General features: G+C 33.2%; 1 protein-coding gene across 2 annotated transcripts in view; it reads left to right on the top strand.

The window, feature by feature from the left end:
- KIF20B (kinesin family member 20B) overlaps window positions 1-23,736 on the top strand; it is a 63,490-nt gene continuing 39,754 nt past the window's right edge. Inside the window, exons 1-16 of one of the 2 annotated variants that reach the window (XM_057531436.1) lie at window positions 1-83; window positions 188-304; window positions 783-921; window positions 1,844-2,028; window positions 3,818-3,854; window positions 4,326-4,553; window positions 6,104-6,215; window positions 7,238-7,309; window positions 7,390-7,536; window positions 8,194-8,356; window positions 8,914-9,204; window positions 13,152-13,291; window positions 13,572-13,710; window positions 14,774-15,002; window positions 15,776-15,828; window positions 18,795-18,948. In XM_057531436.1, the coding sequence (XP_057387419.1) occupies window positions 278-304; window positions 783-921; window positions 1,844-2,028; window positions 3,818-3,854; window positions 4,326-4,553; window positions 6,104-6,215; window positions 7,238-7,309; window positions 7,390-7,536; window positions 8,194-8,356; window positions 8,914-9,204; window positions 13,152-13,291; window positions 13,572-13,710; window positions 14,774-15,002; window positions 15,776-15,828; window positions 18,795-18,948 (2,116 nt within the window). In that variant the 5' untranslated portion in view covers window positions 1-83; window positions 188-277. The remainder of the gene's footprint in view (window positions 84-187; window positions 305-782; window positions 922-1,843; window positions 2,029-3,817; window positions 3,855-4,325; window positions 4,554-6,103; window positions 6,216-7,237; window positions 7,310-7,389; window positions 7,537-8,193; window positions 8,357-8,913; window positions 9,205-13,151; window positions 13,292-13,571; window positions 13,711-14,773; window positions 15,003-15,775; window positions 15,829-18,794; window positions 18,949-23,736) is intronic. The other variant, XM_057531437.1, reaches the window with a different exon arrangement.

Here is a 23,736-nt window from a genome sequence, read left to right as displayed (position 1 = left end):
ACAGTTTGGAATCCAAAGATTATCTCCAGGTTTGTCTTCGAGTAAGACCATTCACACAGTCAGAAAAAGAACATGAGTCTGAGGTTTGTGTTGAATTTAATATTATGTTTTACTTCCATTAAATGGGCAAAATACCACTGTTTTAATTTACTTATTGTTAGTGTTTATTTATTTATTTGTGTTCTAGGGCTGTGTGTATATTCTGGATTCACAGACCGTTGTGCTGAAGGATCCTCAAAGTATCCTTGGTCGGTTAAGTGAGAAAAGCTCTGGGCAGATGGCACAGACATTCAGTTTTTCCAAGGTAGGTACCCATGTGAAACGGAAGATTTTTCTTTTCAGGAAAAGAAACTTGGCTTAGGCTAAATTGCTACCTAATTTTATATAATGAACTATATACATCTTGTACTTATGAAACTTAGATCTTAGGTACTGGTATTTTTTTCTCAATGGTAGGACTCCCAATTTCAGGTGTGTAAATATATAATTGGAAGTGAGAAAATCTTTGTAGAGTTCTTGCAATCTTTTTTTGGTGGAAGGAAGTATTCTTTTCAAAATCTAGATGAAAAGTTATTGGTTGGGTCAGATTTCTATCTTAAAAGCTTTTGAAAGTAGTTAAACTAGCAGGTGTATTTGTGGGAATTGGGGATCTGGCAACTATTTTAAGAATGAATCTTGTAGGGCAAATCTTTTAACTACTAAAAACATGAAAGGGTAGAACTCATTGTGAATATTAACTTGAATATTCTAAAAAGATTTTTTAAAAAAAAATGCTTATTTAGGTTTTTGGCCCAGAAACTACACAGAAGGAATTCTTCCAGGGTTGCATTCTACAGCCAGTTAAAGACCTCTTGAAAGGACAAAGTCGGCTGATTTTTACTTATGGGCTAACCAATTCAGGAAAAACTTATACATTTCAAGGTAAATAGTTTTATTTTTGCTAGAAAGGAAAAAAGAGGCACTAATAATGTACTCATTTTCATAATACTTCTTATAGTTATGTTTCCATTGCCTAGCACATTTGCTTCATTTTTAATAGTAATAGCATATTGAATGTGTATTGCCAATGGCTTTTAATTCAGATTGACTACTTTACCCATATGATAGAGAATTACAAGATGATAAAAACTCAGAAGGGGGCTTCCCTGGTGGGGCAGTGGTTAAGAATCCACCTGCCAATGCAGGGGACACGGGTTCGAGCCCTGGTCCGGGAAGATCCCACATGCCGCGAAGCAGCTAAGCCTGTGTGCCACAACTACTGAGGCTGAGCTCTAGAGCCTGCGAGCCACAACTACTGAGCCCACGTGCCACAACTACTGAAGCCTGCGTGCCTGGAGCCCGTGCTCCGCAACAAGAGAAGCCACCGCAATGAGAAGCCCGCGCACCGCGATGAAGAGTAGCCCCCTCTTGTTGCAACTAGAGAAAGCCCGTGTGCAGCAACGAAGACCTGATGCAGCCAAAAATAAATTAATTAATTAATTAAAAAAAAAACCTTAGAAAAAAGATTGATGTGACATAGGGAATTAAGCATGGATAACCAGGGAAACACTTTATATTTTATTTTACTTTTATACTTTGTGATAATGAATGATAGCCAGTCTTAAAGCCTGATCTGAATGTAAAATTTCAGGTTTTGCATCAGAATAATAGTTGATAAAATGTCAATTATACAGTGAAGACCAAAATGATGGAAAACCGAGTAATCCGTCAACTTCTCTCACTTTTGTCTCAGCTTTTTACTCTTGCCTGTTAGTGGTATAAAAGGAGCCTTGGTAGTTCAAGAATGTTTTTTTCCTCTTTTCTTATACTCTAAGAGAGTATAAAACAAAAATTCTTTTCATAGGCACAGAAGAAAATATTGGCATTCTACCTCGAACTTTGAATGTATTATTTGATAGTCTTCAGGAAAGACTGTGTACAAAGATGAACCTTAAACCACATAGGTCCAGAGAATACTTACGTTTATCACCAGACCAAGAGAAAGAAGAAGTAGCTAGCAAAAGTGCATTGCTTCGGCAAATTAAAGAGGTATGGGAGTATTTTAGTATGTAAAATATACATAATCCTGACCTTTTAGTAGCTCTTTAGTTTGTTTCAGCCTATATTGGACTGTTTTGTGGTGCTTGTGGCTATTGTCTTTTCTTTTTGAGAAGAGTATTAAAAGCTTTTTTGAAGTCATCTCTTCTTATTTCATACTGTACAAACAGCAGAAATGTTTAAACAATACAAATGTAAATGGTTCTTAAATCTTTTTTGGTTGCTGTAGAAACAGCAACTTTCTATATAATGATTTTTAAAAATTCCTTTTTTTAATTGTAAAAGTAGTATGTATACACAAATCTAAACAAGAGGATGTGAAAAATAAAAGTGAAAATTTCCTATAATTCCATTCCTGAAGAGAAAACCAATATTAGCAGATATGAACATATCCTTTTTGATCTTTTTCTCTCTGTACACACAAAAAAATCTATGTACAGAGCTTTCTGTAGGTGTCTATATATACACACACAAACATAGTCATATATAGTTGCATATATCTTCATATCTTTTTCTCTATATGTAGGATATGGTCTTCTTTTTTTTATAACAAAAATGAGATTTTATTATACAGACATTCTGTAACTTGCTCTTTCATTTAACATGTCATAAATCTCTTACTACCTTAATTCACATGTCTTATCTGTTAGGTTATGTTTTTTCCTCTTTTCTTTCTTCTTTTTAATAGTTTTTTATTAAAAAAAATTTTTTTTGTAAAGTATACTTGTCTATTTATTCCTTCTTTGCCTTGTGGATTTTGTGTTATGCTTTCAGACATTTATTTTATCTATTTAAATTTGTTAAAAACTATTAACAGTCTTTATAAATATATTCAGAACACTGATGGGGATTTTCTTCTTAAAGTAATTTAGAAATCAGTGTTTCAAGGTAATAAAATATTGTTGCTCAGTGGAGAGCAAAGTTCAGAATCCATGATTATGGTCTCTGCAAGTAAAATAGTGAGTATTTTAACAAAATTTATGGAGATTGGTGGATAATTGCATGGATAATTCATAGAGGAAATTAAAGTCATTAATAATGAAAAAAATTTCCCTAACAAGTTATCTAGTTAAAACAAAATATTATTTTGCCTATGAAATTATTAAAATTTTAAAAACTTGAGATATGCACTTTTTTAAAAAGTTCTTTTTATTGAGGTATAGTTGATGTACAATATTAAAGAAGTTTCAGGTGTACGATGTGAGATACACACACTTTCATTTTCATATATTGATTGTAAAATGTGTCTCTCCAAAGCAATTTGGCAATACTATACTAAGAGTGAGAACTTAAAAAAAAGTTCATATTTTCATCCACCAATTCAGATTTAGGTATACAGCCTAAGGGAACAATTAAATTACAGAAGGAAAAAATAATATATTATGATGTTTATCTTAGTATTATTTAGTTGTCATTTCACATCACACCTCTTCAGTTAGGCAGGCACCAAATGTTTACAAATAATTTTTAATTATACAGAGAAAAAGCTTACAATGCAATAAGTGTGGGGAAAAATATAGAAGGGAATATATTGAAATTTTACTAGTAATTGCCTCTGAATGGCAGTGATTATATATGATGATATCCTTTTTAATATTTTCTGTAGTTTCCCAAATTTCCTATTATTAGAATGTATTATTTCACTAGGAAGGAAATTAATAGAGGTCGTTGAATTGAGTAGATGAAAGGCAGGTGACTTACTTGGATAGGTAATTAATAAACTGGTTATTTAATCTTAACTAACAATGTTTTTTAACTTTTTAAAAAAAATCTTTTTCAGGTTGTTATGCATAATGACAGTTCTGATACTCTTTATGGTAAGGTTTCCTTTCTCATTTACTTTTAAAATGTTGATTATTTGAAAAGCTTTTAATTTTTGAATCACTTCTGGTGATTTAATTTCTTTAATAAACAGTAATACTTGGAAAATGGTACATAACTATATGAAATATCAGTCATTGTAAACTTTTATTTGGACTTAATAAATAAGTCCCTTTCACTGGTTGTTAACTTTCATGTTGTTTTGAGAGAGACACAATTTTTCCTTTGTCCTTTATGTTTAATTTTGGCATAAAATTATTTTTACATTTATTAGCGTATTTGCAGAAAAGAAAAGAAAGATAAGAAGAGGATTTTGGTGAATACAAATATTTATATCCGCTTTGGTCCAAAAAGTTTTTAACATTGCTGGTCAAAAGATTAAATATACTTAGTTTTTCAAGTCCAGGAGTCTTGATCTATCCTATTGTCTCATTTAATTTTGTGATTATCTTTTTTATTTTCTGTAGGAAGTTTAACAAACTCTTTGAATATCCCAGAGTTTGAAGAGTCCATGAGAGACTGTGAACACGCAAGCTTGAATATGGATAATAATATAAAATTTTCTGTGTGGGTTTCTTTCTTTGAGATTTACAATGAATGTATTTATGATTTGTTTGTTCCTGTCTCATCTAAATTCCAAAAGAGAAAGATGCTACGCCTTTCCCAAGATGTAAAGGGCTATTCTTTTATAAAAGGTATACTAATGAGTATTTTTTACTTTATTGCTCTGAAATTCCTTTGTAGGCTTTGTTATAGGAAAGAAGACTAGAAATTGAAAATTTTTATACTAATTATTTTTTATTTTTTTATTTTTTATCTATTTATTTTTGGCCGCGTTGGGTTTTCGTTGCTGTGCACGGGCTTTCTCTAGTTGTGGCGAGCAGGGGCTGCTCTTTGTTGTAGTGCACGGGTTTCTCATTGCGGTGGCTTCTCTTGTTGCAGAGCACGGGCTCTAGGCACATGGGCTTCTGTAGTTGTGGCACACGGGCTCAGTAGTCGTGGCTTGTGGGCTGTAGAGCGCAGGCTCAGTAGTTGTGGTGCACAGGCTTAGTTGCTCTGTGGCATGTAGGATCTTCCCGGACCAGGGCTCGAACCCATATCCCCCGCATTGGCAGGCGGATTCTTAACCACTGCACCACCAGGGAAGTCCTGTATACTGATTATTAACATCAAGATAATAGTTTGTGCTTTGAAAGTATGTTTTGGTATGTTAATTAAACTTGAAGGTAAAGGGGTCTAGTTTAATGTTGTATTTGCTAGAGTATTATTGATTGGATTTTAGTGGATGGGAAAAGCTGTGTGTGTGGGTATTCACATTATTCTGCTGCTTTGTAACAGTATTCAAACTTCGGAGCCATGTATCAATAAATGTTTCTGTTCCATAGTGCTGTTTTTCCAACCTTTTAAAAATCACTACCCCACAGTAGGAAATACATATTAATAACATCATGATCCTGTACCTGCATATGTATATATATGCATATATACAATTGAAAAATTTCATTAATTATACTTACCCTTACTACAAGGAATGCACTTTGTTGTTTCCTATATTGTACTTCATTTTTACAAAATGCTAGTTGTGACTCAGTAAATTTGACTTCATGACTCACAAATGAATTGCAGTCTATAATGTCTCATAGCTAGGTAATTTTCTAGGTTTAATCTGTAATGTATTCTGTCTTTTTTTTTTTTTTTCTGGATGTCTAGTTCTAAGGAATCTTACCTATTTTTAATTTTCCCTTTGGCAGATTCTGTTGAAGAACATTTACTTTCTGTGTTTGTACTACTTAAATACTGGAAAATCATTATAATATCCTCTTCTTGTGTACTTTTTTTAAATATTTATTTATTTATTTGGCTGCATTGGGTCTTAGTTGCGGCATGCGGGATCTTCGTTGCAGCGCGTGGGCTTCTCTCTGGTTGTGGCGCGTGGGCTCTAGAGCGTGCGGGCTTAGTTGCCCCATGGCATGTGGGATTTGAGTCCCCCGACCAGGGATCGAAACTGCGTCCGCTGCATTGGAAGGCGGATTCTTAACCACTACACCACCAGGGAAGTCCCTTGTGTACTTCTTTTCTAATGGAGTATGGAATAGCTGAGTTGACTATACCTAGGGCATGTTATTAAAAGAAAGATTTTATTATATGTCTTTAGGAAAGAGATTACATATCTTCAAAGAGATTACATTGTACTGCAAATGCTGTGTTTTTATAAATTGATATGTGTCCTCTTTATTTTTTAAAGATCTACAATGGGTTCAAGTATCTGATTCCAAAGAAGCATATAGACTTTTAAAACTAGGAATAAAGCACCAGAGTGTTGCTTTCACAAAACTGAACAATGCTTCCAGTAGAAGGTAAGGAGTAAACCCTGTGGTGTAAGCCTGAGGTGTGCTAATTTAAACACAACTAATTTAAGATTAAAGTGGACAGTAGGTTCTCTGATATGTTAAATGAATTCATAAGCATAAAAACATTCTGTAAACTGAAGAGCACTAAACACATAAGATTGTCAGGACTGTTTCTTGTTCTAACGTAAGATTTACTAATTTACACTAAGTCTGAGGTATTTTTACTCTTTCTGTATGTGAATATCTAAGCTCAGTATTTTAGTTGCCTGTAACGGTGGACTTTTCTCTGTGTTTTTCCTACTTACCCCATGAACATAGACACTGTATGCATACTGAGTTGGGGCAAAATCTCAAAGGGCTAAGGAAGGATTTTTTTTTTAATGTTTTTGATATATGATATGATATCCATATCATGTATCATATATCATATGTGATATACATATCATATATCATATATGTATGATATATGTTTATGTATAGCTAAAAAAAAAGAAGGATGTTTTTGATGGAAGGGATTGGTGAATGAGAGACAAAAGAAAATAAGTTTAAGTTTATACTTAAAACAGGTTTTCTCTTAAGGGGGAAAGAGCCATGTCCCCCATGTGTGGAGTGAAGGTAATATATAATCCAGATAAGCCTGTATTTAGGCCAGATGTATACTTTGCTTTAGGTATACATTCAAAGTAGATTAGCTGTAAATAATACCATTTTAACTAGTAATATCTTTGCAAGCAAATTGAGACTTTATTATAAATGATTTCGTTAATGGAAATAAGAAGAGTAGGTTTGAAGGATTTGGGGCTAAGTGCAAGAAAGATAAGATATTTGGTTTTAGGTAGTTGGGTGGTATGTAGGTGATAGTGGAGCACTGAATTGAAATATCTGACAGCTAGTTGGAGAATGCAGCTCTGGAGCTATGGCTAGTACTAGGATATAAATAGATGTTGATTTAGATGCTTGTCTCTCCTATTTAGAATGCAGAAATTAAAAGTGAATGATAATATTTCATCTTTGTTTACATCTTTTAGTCACAGCGTATTCACTATTAGAATATTACAGATTGAAGAATCGGAAATGCCTCGTGTAATGCGAGTCAGTGAGTAAGTTGAGCATTCTTTAAATTGTAATTATTCTGAATTGTTTTGTTTTGAAGAATTTTTTAAAGTTTTTTTTTTTTTAGATTGTCTTTATGTGATCTTGCTGGTTCAGAACGAAGCATGAAGACACAGAATGAAGGTGAAAGGTTAAGAGAGACTGGGAACATCAACACTTCTTTATTGACTCTGGGAAAGTGTATCAGTGTTTTGAAGAACAGTGAAAAGTCAAAGTAAGAGTTGCTGAACATGTTATTAGCATATTAAGTATTACAATATTTAGACCTTCAGCTTTGCTAGTTTTAGAAAGTTCTCTTGTTTTTAACTTGCTTCTTATGACTATATATGGATTGTAATTAAAATTACTTAGAGATCTTGGATTAAAAAAAATGATAGAAATAAAAAAAATGTCAGTCAATGCCAGTGGCTCATCAAGTAAACACAATATTTTCCATAACAAATATATATCAACAGACATCTTGGATAGTAAGCTTCTGATGATGCTGGTTTAGCATCTAAAACCATGTTATTCTTATTAATGCATTCTGTGTTTCTAGATGTCATAGATTTCTGCATTAATTATGAATCAGCCTATACCATTTCTAGTTAAGGTGTATATATTGCGTAATTGGCCTACACTAGAAAACACAACCCAATTCAATGTGACTTTCTTTACATTTTGCCTAGTATTAGAATTACTATTAAAACTAGTAGTAGTATTTAAAGAAAACAACATGAATAAACAGAAAATGATTATTATAGGTGGGACTAATTATTAACCTAGAATTTAAGTCCATGATAGCTATATTATTTCTTTGTAAAATTTATCAGCATACTGACTTCATGAGATTTGTTTTAACTTACAATTTTTTGAAAAAATTTTTCCATAGGTTTCAACAGCATGTGCCTTTCCGGGAAAGTAAACTGACCCACTATTTTCAAAGTTTTTTCAATGGTAAAGGGAAAATATGTATGATTGTCAACATCAGCCAATGTTTTCTTGCCTATGATGAGACACTCAATGTGTTGAAGTTCTCAGCCATTGCACAAAAAGTAAATATAATTAAATTTCTGCACAATTTATTAAGCCTCTTATCATTAGAGTATTAATGATTTTTTTCTTGGAGTAGGTAATACATTTTGCACTAGCTCTAAACCTAGAAAATAATTGAAAATTTAAAATGTAATATTTGATAAAGTAGTAGGACATAGGAAAAATATTGAAAGTTACCCCTGCTTAAGAGTAAAATGACCTCAGTAATAAATAAACTTACCCATTACAAATTTCGAGTAATTCTTGCAGCAAATTGTCTGCTCTGCTGTCCATCTGGTTCATTTAGTGGCTAATCAGGAAACCCCCTGCTAGGAATAGTATTGATACTAAGAACTTAACCCAGGAAAGTAAATTTATCCGTAGTATACATGTGTAATTAGCTTTTTTCTTATCAAATATTTATTTAAGGATGCTGATTCCTTCTTGCATGTTTGTTTGCATTGTTTTTGTTTTTTAATTCTCAAGTTGTCATTTGACTTAAATTTATAAAATTTTTGTTTTGTGTGGACAGTTCTTGCCTTTTCTGTTTTAAAAGTTACATTGAATATTTTAACAGGTTTGTGTTCCAGACACTTTAAATTCCTCTCAAGAGAAATCATTTGGACCTGTCAAATCTTCTCAAGATGTATCACTAGATATTAATAGTTCAGATAATAAAATACTAAATGAAAAAAGATCCACAATTTCATGGGAAAGTAGTCTAGAAGATGTGGTGGAAGATGAAGATTTGGTTGAGGATCTAGAAAAAGCTGAAGAAAAGCAAAATGTGGAAAGTGAATTTACTGATGAAGATCTAGATAAAACATTAGAGGATGATAAGGCTTTCAGTAGCCATGAGGAGAAGAGAGTATGTATTAAGAACTCATACTTCTAAAGTTGGCTTATTTATTATTCTGAAGTTAGGGTTAATAATTCTTAAGGCTGTTTCTCTCATTTTTTTAACAGTACGCTAATTTTGTCTTTCATCTTCATGTTTTGAAAATTTTCACATCCACAGAAAGAATAATACAATGAATACACATTTGCACTTCACCTGGATTTGCCAGTTGTTAACATTTTACCGTATTTACTTTAATTCTCTTTCTGTGAGTGTGTGAATACACATCTTTTTGGTGTATCATTTGAAAACAAGATGCAGACATAATGACACATTACAAATAAACTACTTCAGCATGTTTCCCAAGAACATGGACATTTTCCTCATGATCAAAAGACCATTTTCATACCTAAGCAATTTCACATTGATATAATAACGTAATGTTATATTGTCCATATTGAGATTTATCCAGTGGTCAGTATTTCCTTTATAGCCACTTTGTTTTTGATCTATAACCAAAGTTAATACATTGCTTTTGATTATCATGTTTCTTTAGTTAATCTCTAATCTAGTGTAGATGTTTTTGAAAAATTGTGGTTAGTTGTCTTGTAGAATATCTCCAGTCTGGATTTGTCTTATTATTTCCTGATTCAGGTTTAACACTTTAGGTAAGCCTGTTATATAGGTGAAGTTGTGAATTTCCCATTACATCACATCAGGAGGCAGCTGATGTCTGATTTCCCCATTTTTGGTGATGCTAAATTTTGCTCATTTGGTTAAGGTTTTGTGTTTAGATCTCTCTTCATTGTAAAAGCATATCATCTGTGAAGATGCTTTGATGCCATGTTAATATCTTGTTCCCCAGTATCCTTTCACCCAGTGATTTTAGCATACTCCACCAAACTTTTACTTTGCAGTCTTAAGTACAATTGTGTAAAATGTCTGCCCAGTACCGATTATCCTATTTATTCAAAAACAAAAATTGTTTGGTTGTCTTATATTTATGGTAAACAAATAAGATTTAACGGCGGTTCTTTTTTTTAAAATTTATTTATTTATTTTTGGCTGTGTTTTGTCTTGGTTGCTGCACGCGGGCTTTCTTTAGTTGTGGCGAGCGGGGGCTACTCTTAGTTGTGGTGTGCAGGCTTATTGCAGTAGCTTCTCTTGTCGCGGAGCATGGACTCTAGATGCGCAGGCTCAGTAGTTATGGCTCACGGGCTCTAGAGCGCAGGCTCAGTAGTTGTGGCGCACGGGCTTAGTTGCTCCGTGGCATGTGGGATCTTCCCGGACCTGGGCTTGAACCCGTGTCCCCTGCCTTGGCAGGTGGATTCTTAACCACTGCGCCACCAGGGAAGCCCAGTGGCGGTTCTTTTATCCTCTGTCCAAATACAGTTCACACATACATTTAAGTTGTATTAATCCTGAAATGTAGATCATGTCCACAGTACCAGTTCCCCTCATTAACTGGTCATAACTATTACATATGTATACATGGAGTCTTCTTACCAGCGTCACAGGAACACTGGTAACCCTGTGCTCATGGATGTGCTTCAGTGGTATTGCCACATCTGACATCATAGTACTCTTTTGGACTGTAGAAGTCTAAGTAGATGGATGATGTATTGAGTTAAATACTCTCATTTTAATAGTTTATTCAGTGTCCCTGAAAGCTATAGTTGTGCCTGTGTTGTTTGGAAATGAAAATGAAAGCTTCAGATGCCACTAGTCTCAGTTTATCTGGTTACTATGTGATTGGATCTTGTTTACCTTGGATCTCTTCCAAGGTAATGTAGTACTTCCCTCAGTGACAAAATGAGCCGTTAATAGTCCTATTTTAGTTTTTATTGATCTTCTCAAAACTGAAGTTTATATAGAATGTCCATTAAACTTAAAATGTTAGTAGAATTTCAGAATTTATTAGGGAAAAATAATGCTGTAGTTTATAAAGGATTATATAGTGTAAATGCATATCTTATAATGTTGACTAGGTACTTTATTTTTATTTATTTATTTTATGACTAGGTACTTTAAAATTAACATTTTATCGAAGTTTTTTTCTAATATTTTTAAAAATGAAAATGATTATAGGCTTTGCATGCTTTATATTATTAGCATTTTAATTAGAGGATTGTATTAAAGATCATTATGAAATATATTGATATTAGCATATTTACACTTACAATTCATTTTACTAGGCTAACCAACCAGAATTTTTTTCACCAAAAACTTTATCAGATGCTAACAATGATAGAAAACTAATTGTTGTTGAGAATTATTGAAAGAAACCAATTTTCCAAGGTATTCTCACATTCATGCAGATTTCTCTAAGTCTCCCACAGTTCTTCTTCGATAGTTATTATTTATTATTTTAAACAGTGGGAAAGTCTGTGGTTATTTAAAATTATAAAGATATTATATAATCATGGTGGAATCTAGAAAAAGAAAAAGAGGAAAATAATTAAATATAAATCTCTCTCTAATCTACTGCTCACGTTAGTAGGTTTTTACTATACATTATAATATTGTAACCTAATTTTCTTCACTTAAAAATAAATTGTGAAAAGTATGAATTATAAATATGTCATCATAATTGATTACAGTAGTTTACTGTATGATGGTACCATAGTTGAACCCATCTCTTTGACTGTTGAACTGGGTTTCACTTTTTCTTTACTTACGTACAACCACTCACTGTTGCAAAAAACACAATGACCATTCTTACAGCCAAAACGCTGGGTCCTATTATATAATTAATTCCTCAGTATAAGTTCTTAGAAGCAGAATTTCAAAGTCAGGATATCTATAGAAATATTTTCAAATACAAAATCGAAAAACTGAAAGATCTGTAACTTTGAGAGAGTTTATTAATTAATTTATTATTGAGAAACTTTAATCAAAAACCTTAAAAAAGAATATTAGGCTTTTTTCTTGAATGCTATGATTTATTACATATCTATACTGGCTATGATGTCAAGTTGTAATTGCCTTATTCATTGTCTGTATTACGTGATTAATTATGTATGTGCTTTCAAAGACAGTTGTTGCTCTCATTTGAATAGTTATAAAAGCCCAATAGGATAAGTTTTAAAATTTATTTTATTTATTTATTTATTTTTGGCTGTGTTGGGTCTTTGTTGCTGTGCGCGGGCTTTATCTAGTTGCGGCGAGCGGGGGCTGCTCTTCGTTGCGGTGCTCGGGCTTCTCATTGCGGTGGCTTCACTTGTTGCGGAGCACGGGCTCTAGGCGCACGGCCTCAGAAGTTGTGGCTCGTGGGCTCTAGAGCGCAGGCTCAGTAGTTGTGGCTCGTGGGCTCTAGAGTGCAGGCTCAGAAGTTGTGGCACTCGGGCTTAGTTGCTCTGCGCCATGTGGGATCTTCCTGGACCAGGGCTCGAACCCGTGTCCCCCGCATTGGAAGGCAAATTCTTAACCACTGCACCACCAGGGAAGTCCCCAATAGGTTAAGTTTATGTAACATTCTCTTTGTCATCTTGGAACGTGTTTGGGGGTTCTTAGTAACTACTCCATGTAATACTTCAACTTTATATTTTGACAGACTAATTTTAAACTCAAACTTAAGTATGTACCACAGACCTGGTCTTTACTTTCTCCACCTAAGAAATGTGGATGCTGCTACCAAGCTTACAGAGGGTTGTGTGGATTAAATGAAATAAAATATGAACTCCCCAAAGTAGTTTCTGGTAGATAATAGATGCTCAAATTTTATTTTCTCTTCTTTGTGTAGCTAGACAGTGAGACATTTGAATTACTGTATGTTTATTTCTAAAATGTGGAGAGGTGTACTTGATTTTTCAGATTAGTGAATCTCTGCAAATACATAATTTTCAGTGAAAATATCATCTTTAATAAAAGGGTGCATAATTACAATCTAAATGAAAAAAGTTTTATTTTTGAATACTTGGACAGTCTTTCTCTTGGAATATATTTTTTTAATTAGAATTTTATTATTTATATTTTAGAAACTTTTGGATTTAATAGAAGACTTGAAAAAAAAACTAATAGATGAAAGAAAAGAAAAGTTAACATTGGAATTTAAAATCCGTGAAGAAGTTACACAGGAGTTTACTCAGTATTTGGCTCAACGGGAAGCTGACTTTAAGTAAGTTTTTTCGTTCATGTCCTGGTAAAAATTGAGATTTTATTGTTTAAATTTTTTTTTTTTTTTGGCTTTTTATTTTATATTAGGTGACTTCTGAATTCTGACCTTCATGCAAGCTTGAAAATAGCTGTTACTAATCCCCACGGTGATTGTGAATTATACATGAATGATTATTTAAACTCACTTTTAATTTATAATGTACTTAATCTTAGAAATTTAAAATAAAAGCACAAAGTCGTGCTTTTTCTGTTTCTTAATGGGATTAATTTCTGTTATGAAGGGAAACTCTCCTTCAGGAACGAGAGATATTAGAAGAAGATGCTGAATGTCGTTTGGCTATCTTCAAGGATTTGGTTGGTAAATGTGACACTCAGGAAGAACCAAGCAATGAAGATCGTGCCATGAAAGCTGAAACTGAAGTATGTTAACTGAAATATCAAATCCATGAGGTTTAGGTACCAGGATTTAGTACACCACATCAATGATGAGAAACATTAATATACTGTAGAATTAAAACAAAAAACTTAATATGTAGCTTTATTATAATTAAGCATGCTTTGTTAAGAATGTAAGCACAAATAGTTTAAATATAGCTATTGAACTTAGAAAAATATATACCTGTTCCATTTATATCTCAGTTTGGTGTTGATTGAGTCATTGTGTTGATTGTAGGTAGATTCCTTTTTGTCTGACTATGGGATACCCCTCTCAGATTTGTCTTAAACTTAAAGAATTTTAAATGGCTGAGAGACCTAAAGGGTCATTTAGTTTTGTTCTGATTAAAACAAAAACATTTATATATAGAAAGATCACTCTTGCTTGGCTGATTGACCATTCCCTACTGTTGAGGAAACATTATTCTTTCCTGCTGCTCCTACTGAAGCTGAAATTAATCTCATCTTTTTGGAAAGTTTGTTTGTTTTTGTTTTCCTTTGTTTTTTAATTACTCAGTTCAGGGGGTCTGGGATGGTGATGTCCAGGCTCTTGCTTTCAAACCATCATTATGTGTCCCTGACATAGTTTGGGATTTGGTCTGAATTATGAAAATGGAAATTTGTTTCCTCAGCTAGCCGAACAAAGTATATCTGAAACATTATTTCTCCATAAAAACAATGTCATAAACTATGATAAGTCATTACAGAACAATTACGATTACCTAGTTCAGGTATACTTTCAGTTATATAATGAGCCTTCAAAGGCTTTGTTCGGCTAGCTGAGGAAACAAATTTCCATTTTCATAATTCAGACCAAATCCCAAACTATGTCAGGGACACATAATGTTTCATGTTCCATAGAACAGAAAATGAGTAATGGAGCACAACTTTTTCATAATTGGAGGTAGTTCTGTATAATCTATTTAAAAATTTTTAAGTTGTGAATTTTTTTGCTATTTATTTTAAAAACTATCTCAATCAGATGATACCACACTGAAATAGTGAAAGCCACTGTTAACATTAGGTATGTGGTTTTTGCTATTTTTAGGAAGGACAGAATTATGTAGGAATTGAAGATATTATTGGTTCTCTTCAAGATGATGTCACTGATATTAAGAAACAGGCTGAAATTGCTCACTTATGTATTGCATCTCTTGCTGACCCCCAGGAAGCTATTGCTTGTTTAGAATTAAAGTTTAATCAAGTTAAAGCTGAATTAGCTAAAACCAAAGAAGAATTAATCAAAACCCAGGAAGAGTTAAAAAAGAGAGAAAATGGTAAGTGGATGTATTTTACCCCTATGTAGATGTTATAAATTCATAAAAAGACAGTTGGTAAGTATGAAATTTATGCAGCTGATTTACCAAGTGGCCAGAAAATGATGGCGGTAATGTATTTAATATTTTACGATTTGTATGAGTTTATAGTAACTTACTAGTAAAAATATTTTTTTGCTTTTCTTTACTTTTAGACCAATATTACTAGAAAACGGACATCTCAAAAAAAACAAAAACTAAGTATAGCTTTATCAGCAAATTAAGAAATCTCATAGGAAATTGTAAAGCTGTAAATTTTGTTTATATATATATTATATATTTACTTATATATAAATATATATATTATATATATATTTATATATATATATATGGATTGTTTGTCACATCTGGGTTTCAAGTGTTAGATGAAATAATCTGCCTTTTTCTGTGCGAAACAAGATGGGTAGAAAATAACAGGTAAGTGATGTCTCATTCTGAAGTGTATCAGAAAGGTACCAACTAGTTCTTTTCTGACATTATACCAGAAATTTTTTTACTGTTGAGCATACATCATTCATTTTTATCCTGAGTTTTGAAAGTGCCTTTTTCAGAAACATTACTCTCTGGTGGTAGAATTTGTAGCTAAGTGCTTGTGTGCTTCTAGTGCTGTGAAAATTCTTTTTCCTGAGTGTAACAATAAAGCGTCTACTATAGCAGCTTATGTTTCATGATTATTCAGTGATATATTTTTTTAGGTGCTTAGATATTTATTTTTAATATTCTTATTTTTTCAGAATCAGAAATTAATTTAAATTCATTGGTTCAAGAGCTTGAGAAATCTATTAAGGTAATACTTTTAAGCTTTATTTTGTCTTGATAAGGAAATTAATCATTAAGTAAAATAAGCAGCATGAATTATGACTGGGTACATCTATTTTAAAAATAATTTTTTTAAAGAATTTTTTTAAAGAATATGGTAAAAAAATTGATGAGCATAAATGCCTTCACCCTCATACCTCTTTCCAAAGATGGCCTCTGGAAAGTTTCTTTAGTCTTTCCAGAAAAGATTTGTGTGTGTGTGTGTGTGTGTGTGTGTGTGTGTATATGGAACAAACACACTTTTAAAAAGATTTGTACAAATGGGATTGTAGTTCTGTGTCTTGCTTTCTTCCCTTAGAAGACGTCTTAGAGATAATTCTATGGCAGCACGTACAGATCTATGTCATTCTTTTACTAGGTGCATTGTGTTGATTAGATATATTTAAATGGTGTTTATTTTGTCTGAAGTTACTGAGTGTTTTAAAATTTAGGATATGGCCTGAGCAGTGTGCAGCATTGGAATCCTGAAAATCTCTAGCACTTTGTACCTTCAGATCAGATAATTACTCTAAATGGTTGTAAATGAATTTGACATTGATAGTTCTAAATATGAAAGTGCAGGTATACATAGAGGTGAAGTGAATTTAAAATTCTAAACTTAATATTTTTCCTGACCTTCTCTTAACTTACATTTGTCCTTCTAAAGAGCTGAATATAAAAGATATGTTCAGATATAAATAATTCAAGATCTTGTTATCTAATACCCAGTACTTAAAAAGGTAACCAAAATAATGTACTTAGTACAAGATATTACAGCTATTGTTTAGACAATTCATGATCTTTTCCTTTTCCTTTATTTTTTCTAGTTACAAAAATAGCTGCTAGTTGTAAAAATTCAGCTATATTAAACTATGTAAAGTAGAAAGTACAATAGTACCCCATAATGTCTCTCCTACGTCAAAAACAAAACAAAACCAACTTGGCTGGTAGCTCTTTGAGACTTTTATATATATCCATTTTAACAGAACATTTACTATGAACTCTTTTAAGTTCTTTACATATATTTACTTGTTTAAATCTCAGAACAATCTTATGATGTAGATACTGTTATTTTTTATTTTTATGGAGGTGTCAAATAACTTGCCTAGGGTTAAGAGAACTTAACCTCATGGTGCTGATTAACTGTTGATCTAGGGTCACTGTTCCAAAGTTTGTTTTGAAAGCAGACTCTTTTAATGATTAAAAGTTTGTTTTGCATGGTTCTTTAGCATCCTTCCTACCAAGCATACCCTAGGCAGAAAACATTCCTTTGAATAACTGAGATTTGTGGAGGATGGATTTTCTTGGAGAAGACTGTATAATTTGAAGGAGGAAAAAAATGACTAGATGATTATGATAGGTCTGAGAGTGGAAGAGGAGACAGCTTGAAATTGTCATGGTCTGTTTGAAAACTCAAACTTTGTCAGAGGTCTGATCCCTCTATCCCAGGATTTTGTCATTTATCAGTGACACCAAGGGACTAATTGTGAAAAAGCATGGAGGTTGTTCTTCATGATATCCTTTGTTTATGGATATCTAAAAAGACTTTGCTTTTTTTTTTTTTTGTAATCATTACTTTTTGACTTAAAGTCATTTTATCTATATCTCTTAAGAACATTTGCTGATTTTACTATGTAAAATGATGTTTTGTTTTCTCACATAGTTTTCTGCCCCCCCCAAAATGGATTGCTACCAGTATGTAGGAATTTAATTAATATCTGCCTTTAAAAAATCTCTGCCTTTACCATACCTTTAATTACTTTATAAACATACACTTAACTGCTAAGGTTTTACCCTTCCTCTTTCTGGGTACCTTTTCTTCTGCTGTCCTTTTAGGGAGGCATAGTCTTTGCCTTAAAAAATAAAAATCTAAATGGCTTTTATCATCTAGATAAACTAGGAGCTCATTTTTATTTGGTTTTTTTGTTTGTTTGTTTCCACGTGCAGAAGGATTCACATTTATTGTTTCAAATACAGTACCTAACATTTGCTAAACATGCATTTCACACTACTTGGTCACATTTCCACAGGTAGTCAATGCACAGAAGAGGGCCCATCCCTTGCCAGATGGTAGGGTGGGAGATAGCAGAGGGACTGGGTAGCAGAGCTTGCCAGCTATCACTTGGTCATGCAGGGTTGATGGAGCCAGGTTCACGGGCAGCCCTTGGCCAGCCTGCTGGGGACAAGGGCCCAGAGACATGCTGTTTGCTTGACTCCTATACAGGACTGTGGGTAGAGGTGGGCCTCGGGTAGGCAGCCCAGGGGGTAGGCTCACGGATGCATGTGCCACCGGAGCTCCTGAAGGTGGTGTCATGGGAGGTGGTGCTAGGAGCTCACTTTTAAAGCAGTGTGTAGACTGTGTATCTTTGATATGCATAGGCTAGAAGCTAAGGCTAGAACCTTTTCTGCGACTTGTGAACAAAGTAACAAAGACATTACTTTGAGAAGTGATGTCTTTGACATTACTTTGAGAAGCTTTGTTTGTAAAACGATGAGTTTCCCCAGTTACTCAAGATTACTCAAGATTTTAAGTAAAAGTACCTATAAGAAACAATTTTGTCATAGTGTTTTCATATTTTTCTTTTCAAAGCACATTTTGTTTATGACTTAGAGGTAAGTGTTTTAGGGTTCTGTGGTTATCTGCAAATAAGTCTCTAACCCACCTGATTCCCTTAGAAAATCTAAAGATGAATTTGTTTTTAGTATCGGGGTGAAACTACACACTTAACAAATTTTTTTTTTGTCCTCCTTAGTGAATGTACAAGTTAGTTAATATTGCTCACTTCCTAGAGTCATTGGTTATTTTAGGGTGAGATTTAAGAAATAACTTAGAAAGTGTTTCAATAAACTTGAAAATAAAATTTTTATGATGCAGTATTGAATCATAATTTATATAGTTCTTAAATGTATTATAGCTTTCTATATGTAAACTAATTTTAATTTATTTTACTTTAGGACAATGCTGGTACATCTCCTTTAATAATAAACAATAAATTGGTTTGTAATGAAATGATTGAAATGTCTAAGGACAGCAAAACTAAAACGTATTCAGGAAGAAAAAGATTAAATGAAATTGAACTTCAACAAGATGAACCACCAGCAAAGAAAGGTACTCTTCAGCTGCTAGCAGGAGGCTTTTAAGAAAGCCAACTCCTAAACCAGGAAACAGAAAAGTAGTAAAGAGAAGGAAATTTACTTATCTAAGGAAAAAAAACTGAGAAAATATAAATGTCCCTAAGTTTTACATTAACATGTTATAAACTGTCTAGAGGATGGGTATATTTAAAGCTGCCTTTATTTTAATAAGTATGTTTTTAGATATTGTGCTTTTATCACTTTAACATGACAATACTTTTACTTTTGTGCCTATAGTAGTTAAAAGTCATCACTTTCATCTTCATGATTTATAGTACCTTTTCTGCCAAAATTTCTCCACATTGTTTTTTCATTTGAAGAAAAAACCATTTGACAGTAAGACTTTGAGCTAAACATTACTAAAGACAAATGTGGTCAAGTTTTGTTTTCTATGAAATTACTAAAAAAAAAAGTGGGCACATGCTTCTCTATACTATACATCCCTGGTTATATGGAAGAACATGGCAGCTTTCACCTTGTCTCTAAGCTGTTCATTCTGTCTTTTGGAAAACTTTTACAGTCTTATACAGGGAGGGAGGGCTTTCTAAGGGAAGGTGCATTAGCTTTAGAAACCTAATTAGCAGAAAAAGAAAAACAAATATCGTATATTAATGCATATATGTGGAATCTGAAAAAATTGCTATAGACGATCTTATTTACAAAGCAGAAATAGAAACACAGACGTAGAGAACAAACATATGGATACCAAAGGGGAAGGGGTGTGTGGGATGAATTGGGAGATTGGGATTGACATATATACACTACTGATACTATATATATAAAACACATAACTAATGAGAACCTACTGTATAGCACAGGGAACTCTACCCAGTACTCTGTGGTGACCTAAATGAGAAGGAAATCCAAAAAAGAGGGGATATATGTATACATATAGCTGATTCACTTTGCTGTACAGTATAAACTAACACAATATTGTAAAGCAACTATACCCCAATAAAAATTTTTTTAAAAGATGGATTTAGAATGTTATTAATATTTATGAGTAATAATATATTATGAATTATGAACCAAAAAAAAAAAACTAGTTAGCTGCTTCACCTTGAGAAAAATGGATAAATTAAGTCTTTCTTTGGTCATTAGTAAAATAAGTTAAATATACTTGCCTCCTGAGGTTGTTAAGAATAAAAACAATTGGGTAATACACCAATATAATAAACACCTCATAGAACCTCAGTAAAATTAATGTTTTCAAAAGTAGATGACTTAAAGGATAATATAGCGCTAGATATATTAATCTAATAAAGTATGAGCTAATAGATTGAGACTAATATGCATGGTCACCTTCTGTTATCATTAAAAGAGTGGTGCCTTAGCTACAGGGAGTATAACCTTGTTATGATTTCCATAGCACTGTTCCTCTATTTTTTCACCTTGATCGGTGCCGTAGAGTAGTTGAGAATATAGGGTAGTTGAGAATGCAGGAATAGTAGATCACTAGGAAGTGGAAGTGAAAGTTGGCAGGAGCGAGCGATCTACATGGTATGACTAATCCTAACGGTAACCCATTCATGAAGAAGATGATTGTATAATAACTCTAGTTGTTAGCGATATATAATTTGGATGTGGGTAGATTTAAGTAAGTTTAGGTAACAAAGTATTTTTTTTTCCTCCTTAAACTCGTAACCACTGTGGCTATTTCTCAATTATTTGTTGTTAGAGGCTAAAGGGACTACATAAAGGATCATAAGAAAATTGTAGCTATGACCACCCTTCTTCCCCTCTACCTGCTACTAAAAAATCTCCAGAACAAAATATGGGACTCCTATAAATACTAGGATAGGATTAGGGGGTTGATAGTTTTACTGGATGTATGTTTTCTGTTCCTAAAGGGAATGCAAAGCCATTTCCCTATGAAAGTGAATTTACTTGTTTGAGGTCACTGTATCTGTACTTTGGGAAGCTGATAACCATGTAAACGGTTCAAGAAACAAGCGTTCAGAATAGTGATAAAGGAGACAAATCAGAGATATGCTACAATCTGCTTACCTGTAACTTTTCAACCAAAACTAATTTTTGTAGCAAAATATAGGTAAGCAGTATATGTATAGGTTGAATGTGATAGAAATATTGAATTAAAGTAATTATCTTTCTATTGTTTGTTTACATTTTATAAGTTAACCTATATTAGATTTATATACAGTAAAACCTATTTCATCTTTATTGCTAGACTAATGCTTTAATTTCTCACTGATGAGGCTGTTCTGAATATGTTCTATGAATCTTTTGATATAAAACATAAAAATTTCTGAAAGAATAATATGAATATCTGAACAAGAAAATCAGGTGCAAAACAAATTATCTGCAGTACCTTATGTTATGTAATTATCCTAGTTATTTTTAAAAAAAATAAATTTATTTATTTATTTTTGGCTGCATTGGGTCTTTGTTGCTGTGCGCATGCTTTCTCTAGTTGCGGTGCGTGGGCTTCTTATTGCGGTGGCTTCTCTTGTTGCGGAGCACAGGGTCTAGGCACGCAGGCTTCAGTAGTTGTGGCTCGCGGGCTCTAGAGCGCAGGCTCAGAAGTTGTGGTGCACGGGCTTAGTTGCTCTGCGGCATGTGGGATCTTCCTGGACCAGGGCTTGAACCCGTGTCTCCTGCATTGGCAGGCGGATTCTTAACCACTGCACCACCAGGGAAGTCCTATCCTAGTTATTGAAGTATAGTAAAATTAAGAGAACAACATTAATTGATCACAAAAGCTTTATTGCACTTACTGTAATTCACTTCAGGGTTTAAGGGCTATGTCCATAGAGTATGCATAACTCAAATCTCTTCTCTCAGGATATTCAGGATTTATTTGTGAGCTCTGAATTTCTGATTGTTGTCATTTTTAACTTGCTTAGATCCCATCTTTCTCTCCTGATAAAGGGTTCAGACATCTTTATAACTTGTCTTCTTAAAGGGCAAAAGGATTAGTCATTTCCACTGATGAAGTCATAGGTGTGAAAATTACATCATAAGTTCAGAATTACTTAAAGGGAGAGTAGAACAGAGGTGTGAATCAGTGGAAAAGACAGTTATTCCACTTTGGGATGACTTGCCACAGCTTTGTAAGATGTTAGGAGACAATCTGATAAAAAGTAATGCACTGGTTGAACATTATTTTTAAAAATTCATAAGAGTAAATGGGCAAGTTTGTTGTAAACGTAAATAGGGGTAAATCTCTAAGTCTCCAGAGTAGATGGAATCCTTAGGATAAACTGAGAATCTGAAGGAACTAAATTAGGAAAATGTAACTACAAACATAGGAAAATCATCAAAAATAAACTCATCAGCTTTTCAGAAAGCAGGCTATAGAGCAGGGGTAATGCCATGTTTTTCCTCTCCTTTTTGAGGCAGGAGAGACAATGTAAGTTATAGGTAATAAAACCTTGTCCAATGAGCTTTTAAAGTTAGTCTGTTAAAGAGATCTTGGAATCCTGTTATGGGATTACACAATTAGTGCTGCCCAAGAGCATTTAAACAATTGGGTGAAGGAAAAGAATATGGATTGTATTTGAAAAATGGAAACTTACAAATAAAGCTTGCTTTTACATGTATACTACTGAATGTAAAACTGGATAAATTCTTGGATGGAGTAGGGAGGTGAGATTCCCAGATTATATAGTGATTTTTGGGGTGAGGGCATGCTCTCACTGGGGACATCAGTATCTTGAGAGGACTGGGACTTTTTTCTCAGCCTTATTGAGGTATAATTGACCAATAATACTGTAATATATTTAAAATGTTTAACATGATTTGATATACATTGTGAAAAGTTTCCCACCTTATCACCATTAATTAATACATCTGTCACCTCACTTATTCACCTGTTTTCCCCCTCTTTTTTCTTTTTTGGTGAGAACAGTTAAGTTATACTCTTCAGGCAAATTTCAGTTATACAATACAATGTTATCAATTATACTCACCGTATTATACTTAGATCCTATGACCTTATTCATCTTAAACTGAAAAATTATACCCTTTTACAAGCCTCTCCCTATTTCCATCACCCCTCATCCCCTGACAACCACCGTTCTACTCTCTGTTTCTATGAGTTGGATCTTTTTTTCTCCTCGTATTGATACCATACAGTATTTGTCTTTCTTTGTGTGGTTTATTTCACTTATTTCACATAATGCCCTCCAGGTTCATCCATGTCATTGCAAATGGCAGGATTTCCTTCTTATTTAGGCTGAATGATAATATTCCATTGTATACATATTTATTCCACATTTTTAAAAATCCATACATCCATCCATGGACACTTAGGTTGTTTCCATGTCCTGGCTATTGTAAAAAATGTTGCAATGAACATAGGGCATGAACTTGCATGAACTTTGAGATAATAATTTCATTTCCTTTGGATATATACTCAGAAGTGAGATTGTTAGCTCATAAGATAGTTCTATATTTAATTTTTTGAGGAACCTTTATACTGTTTTTCTAGTGGTTGTACTACTTTATATTCCCATCAACAGTGTGCAGATTCCCTTTTCCCCTCATCCTTGCTAGCATTTGTTATCTCTTTTTGATAATAGACATCCTAACAAGTGTTAAGTGATATCTCACTGTAGTTTTGATTTGCATTTCCCTAATGATTAGTGATGTTGAACACCTTTTCCTGTACCTGTTGACTATTTGTATGTCTTCTTTGGAAAAGTGTCTGTTTAGTTCCTCTGCCCAGTTTTTAATTGGATTGTTTGGTTTTTTGGCTGTTGAGTTGTATGAGTTCCCTATATATTTTGGATATTAACCCCTT

This window comes from Balaenoptera acutorostrata, chromosome 16 (assembly GCF_949987535.1).
Source record: "Balaenoptera acutorostrata chromosome 16, mBalAcu1.1, whole genome shotgun sequence".
Classification (NCBI taxonomy): Eukaryota; Metazoa; Chordata; class Mammalia; order Artiodactyla; family Balaenopteridae; genus Balaenoptera; species Balaenoptera acutorostrata.
The sequence above is the reverse complement of the archived record's forward strand: the minus strand, read 5'-3'. Positions and strand labels throughout refer to the sequence as shown.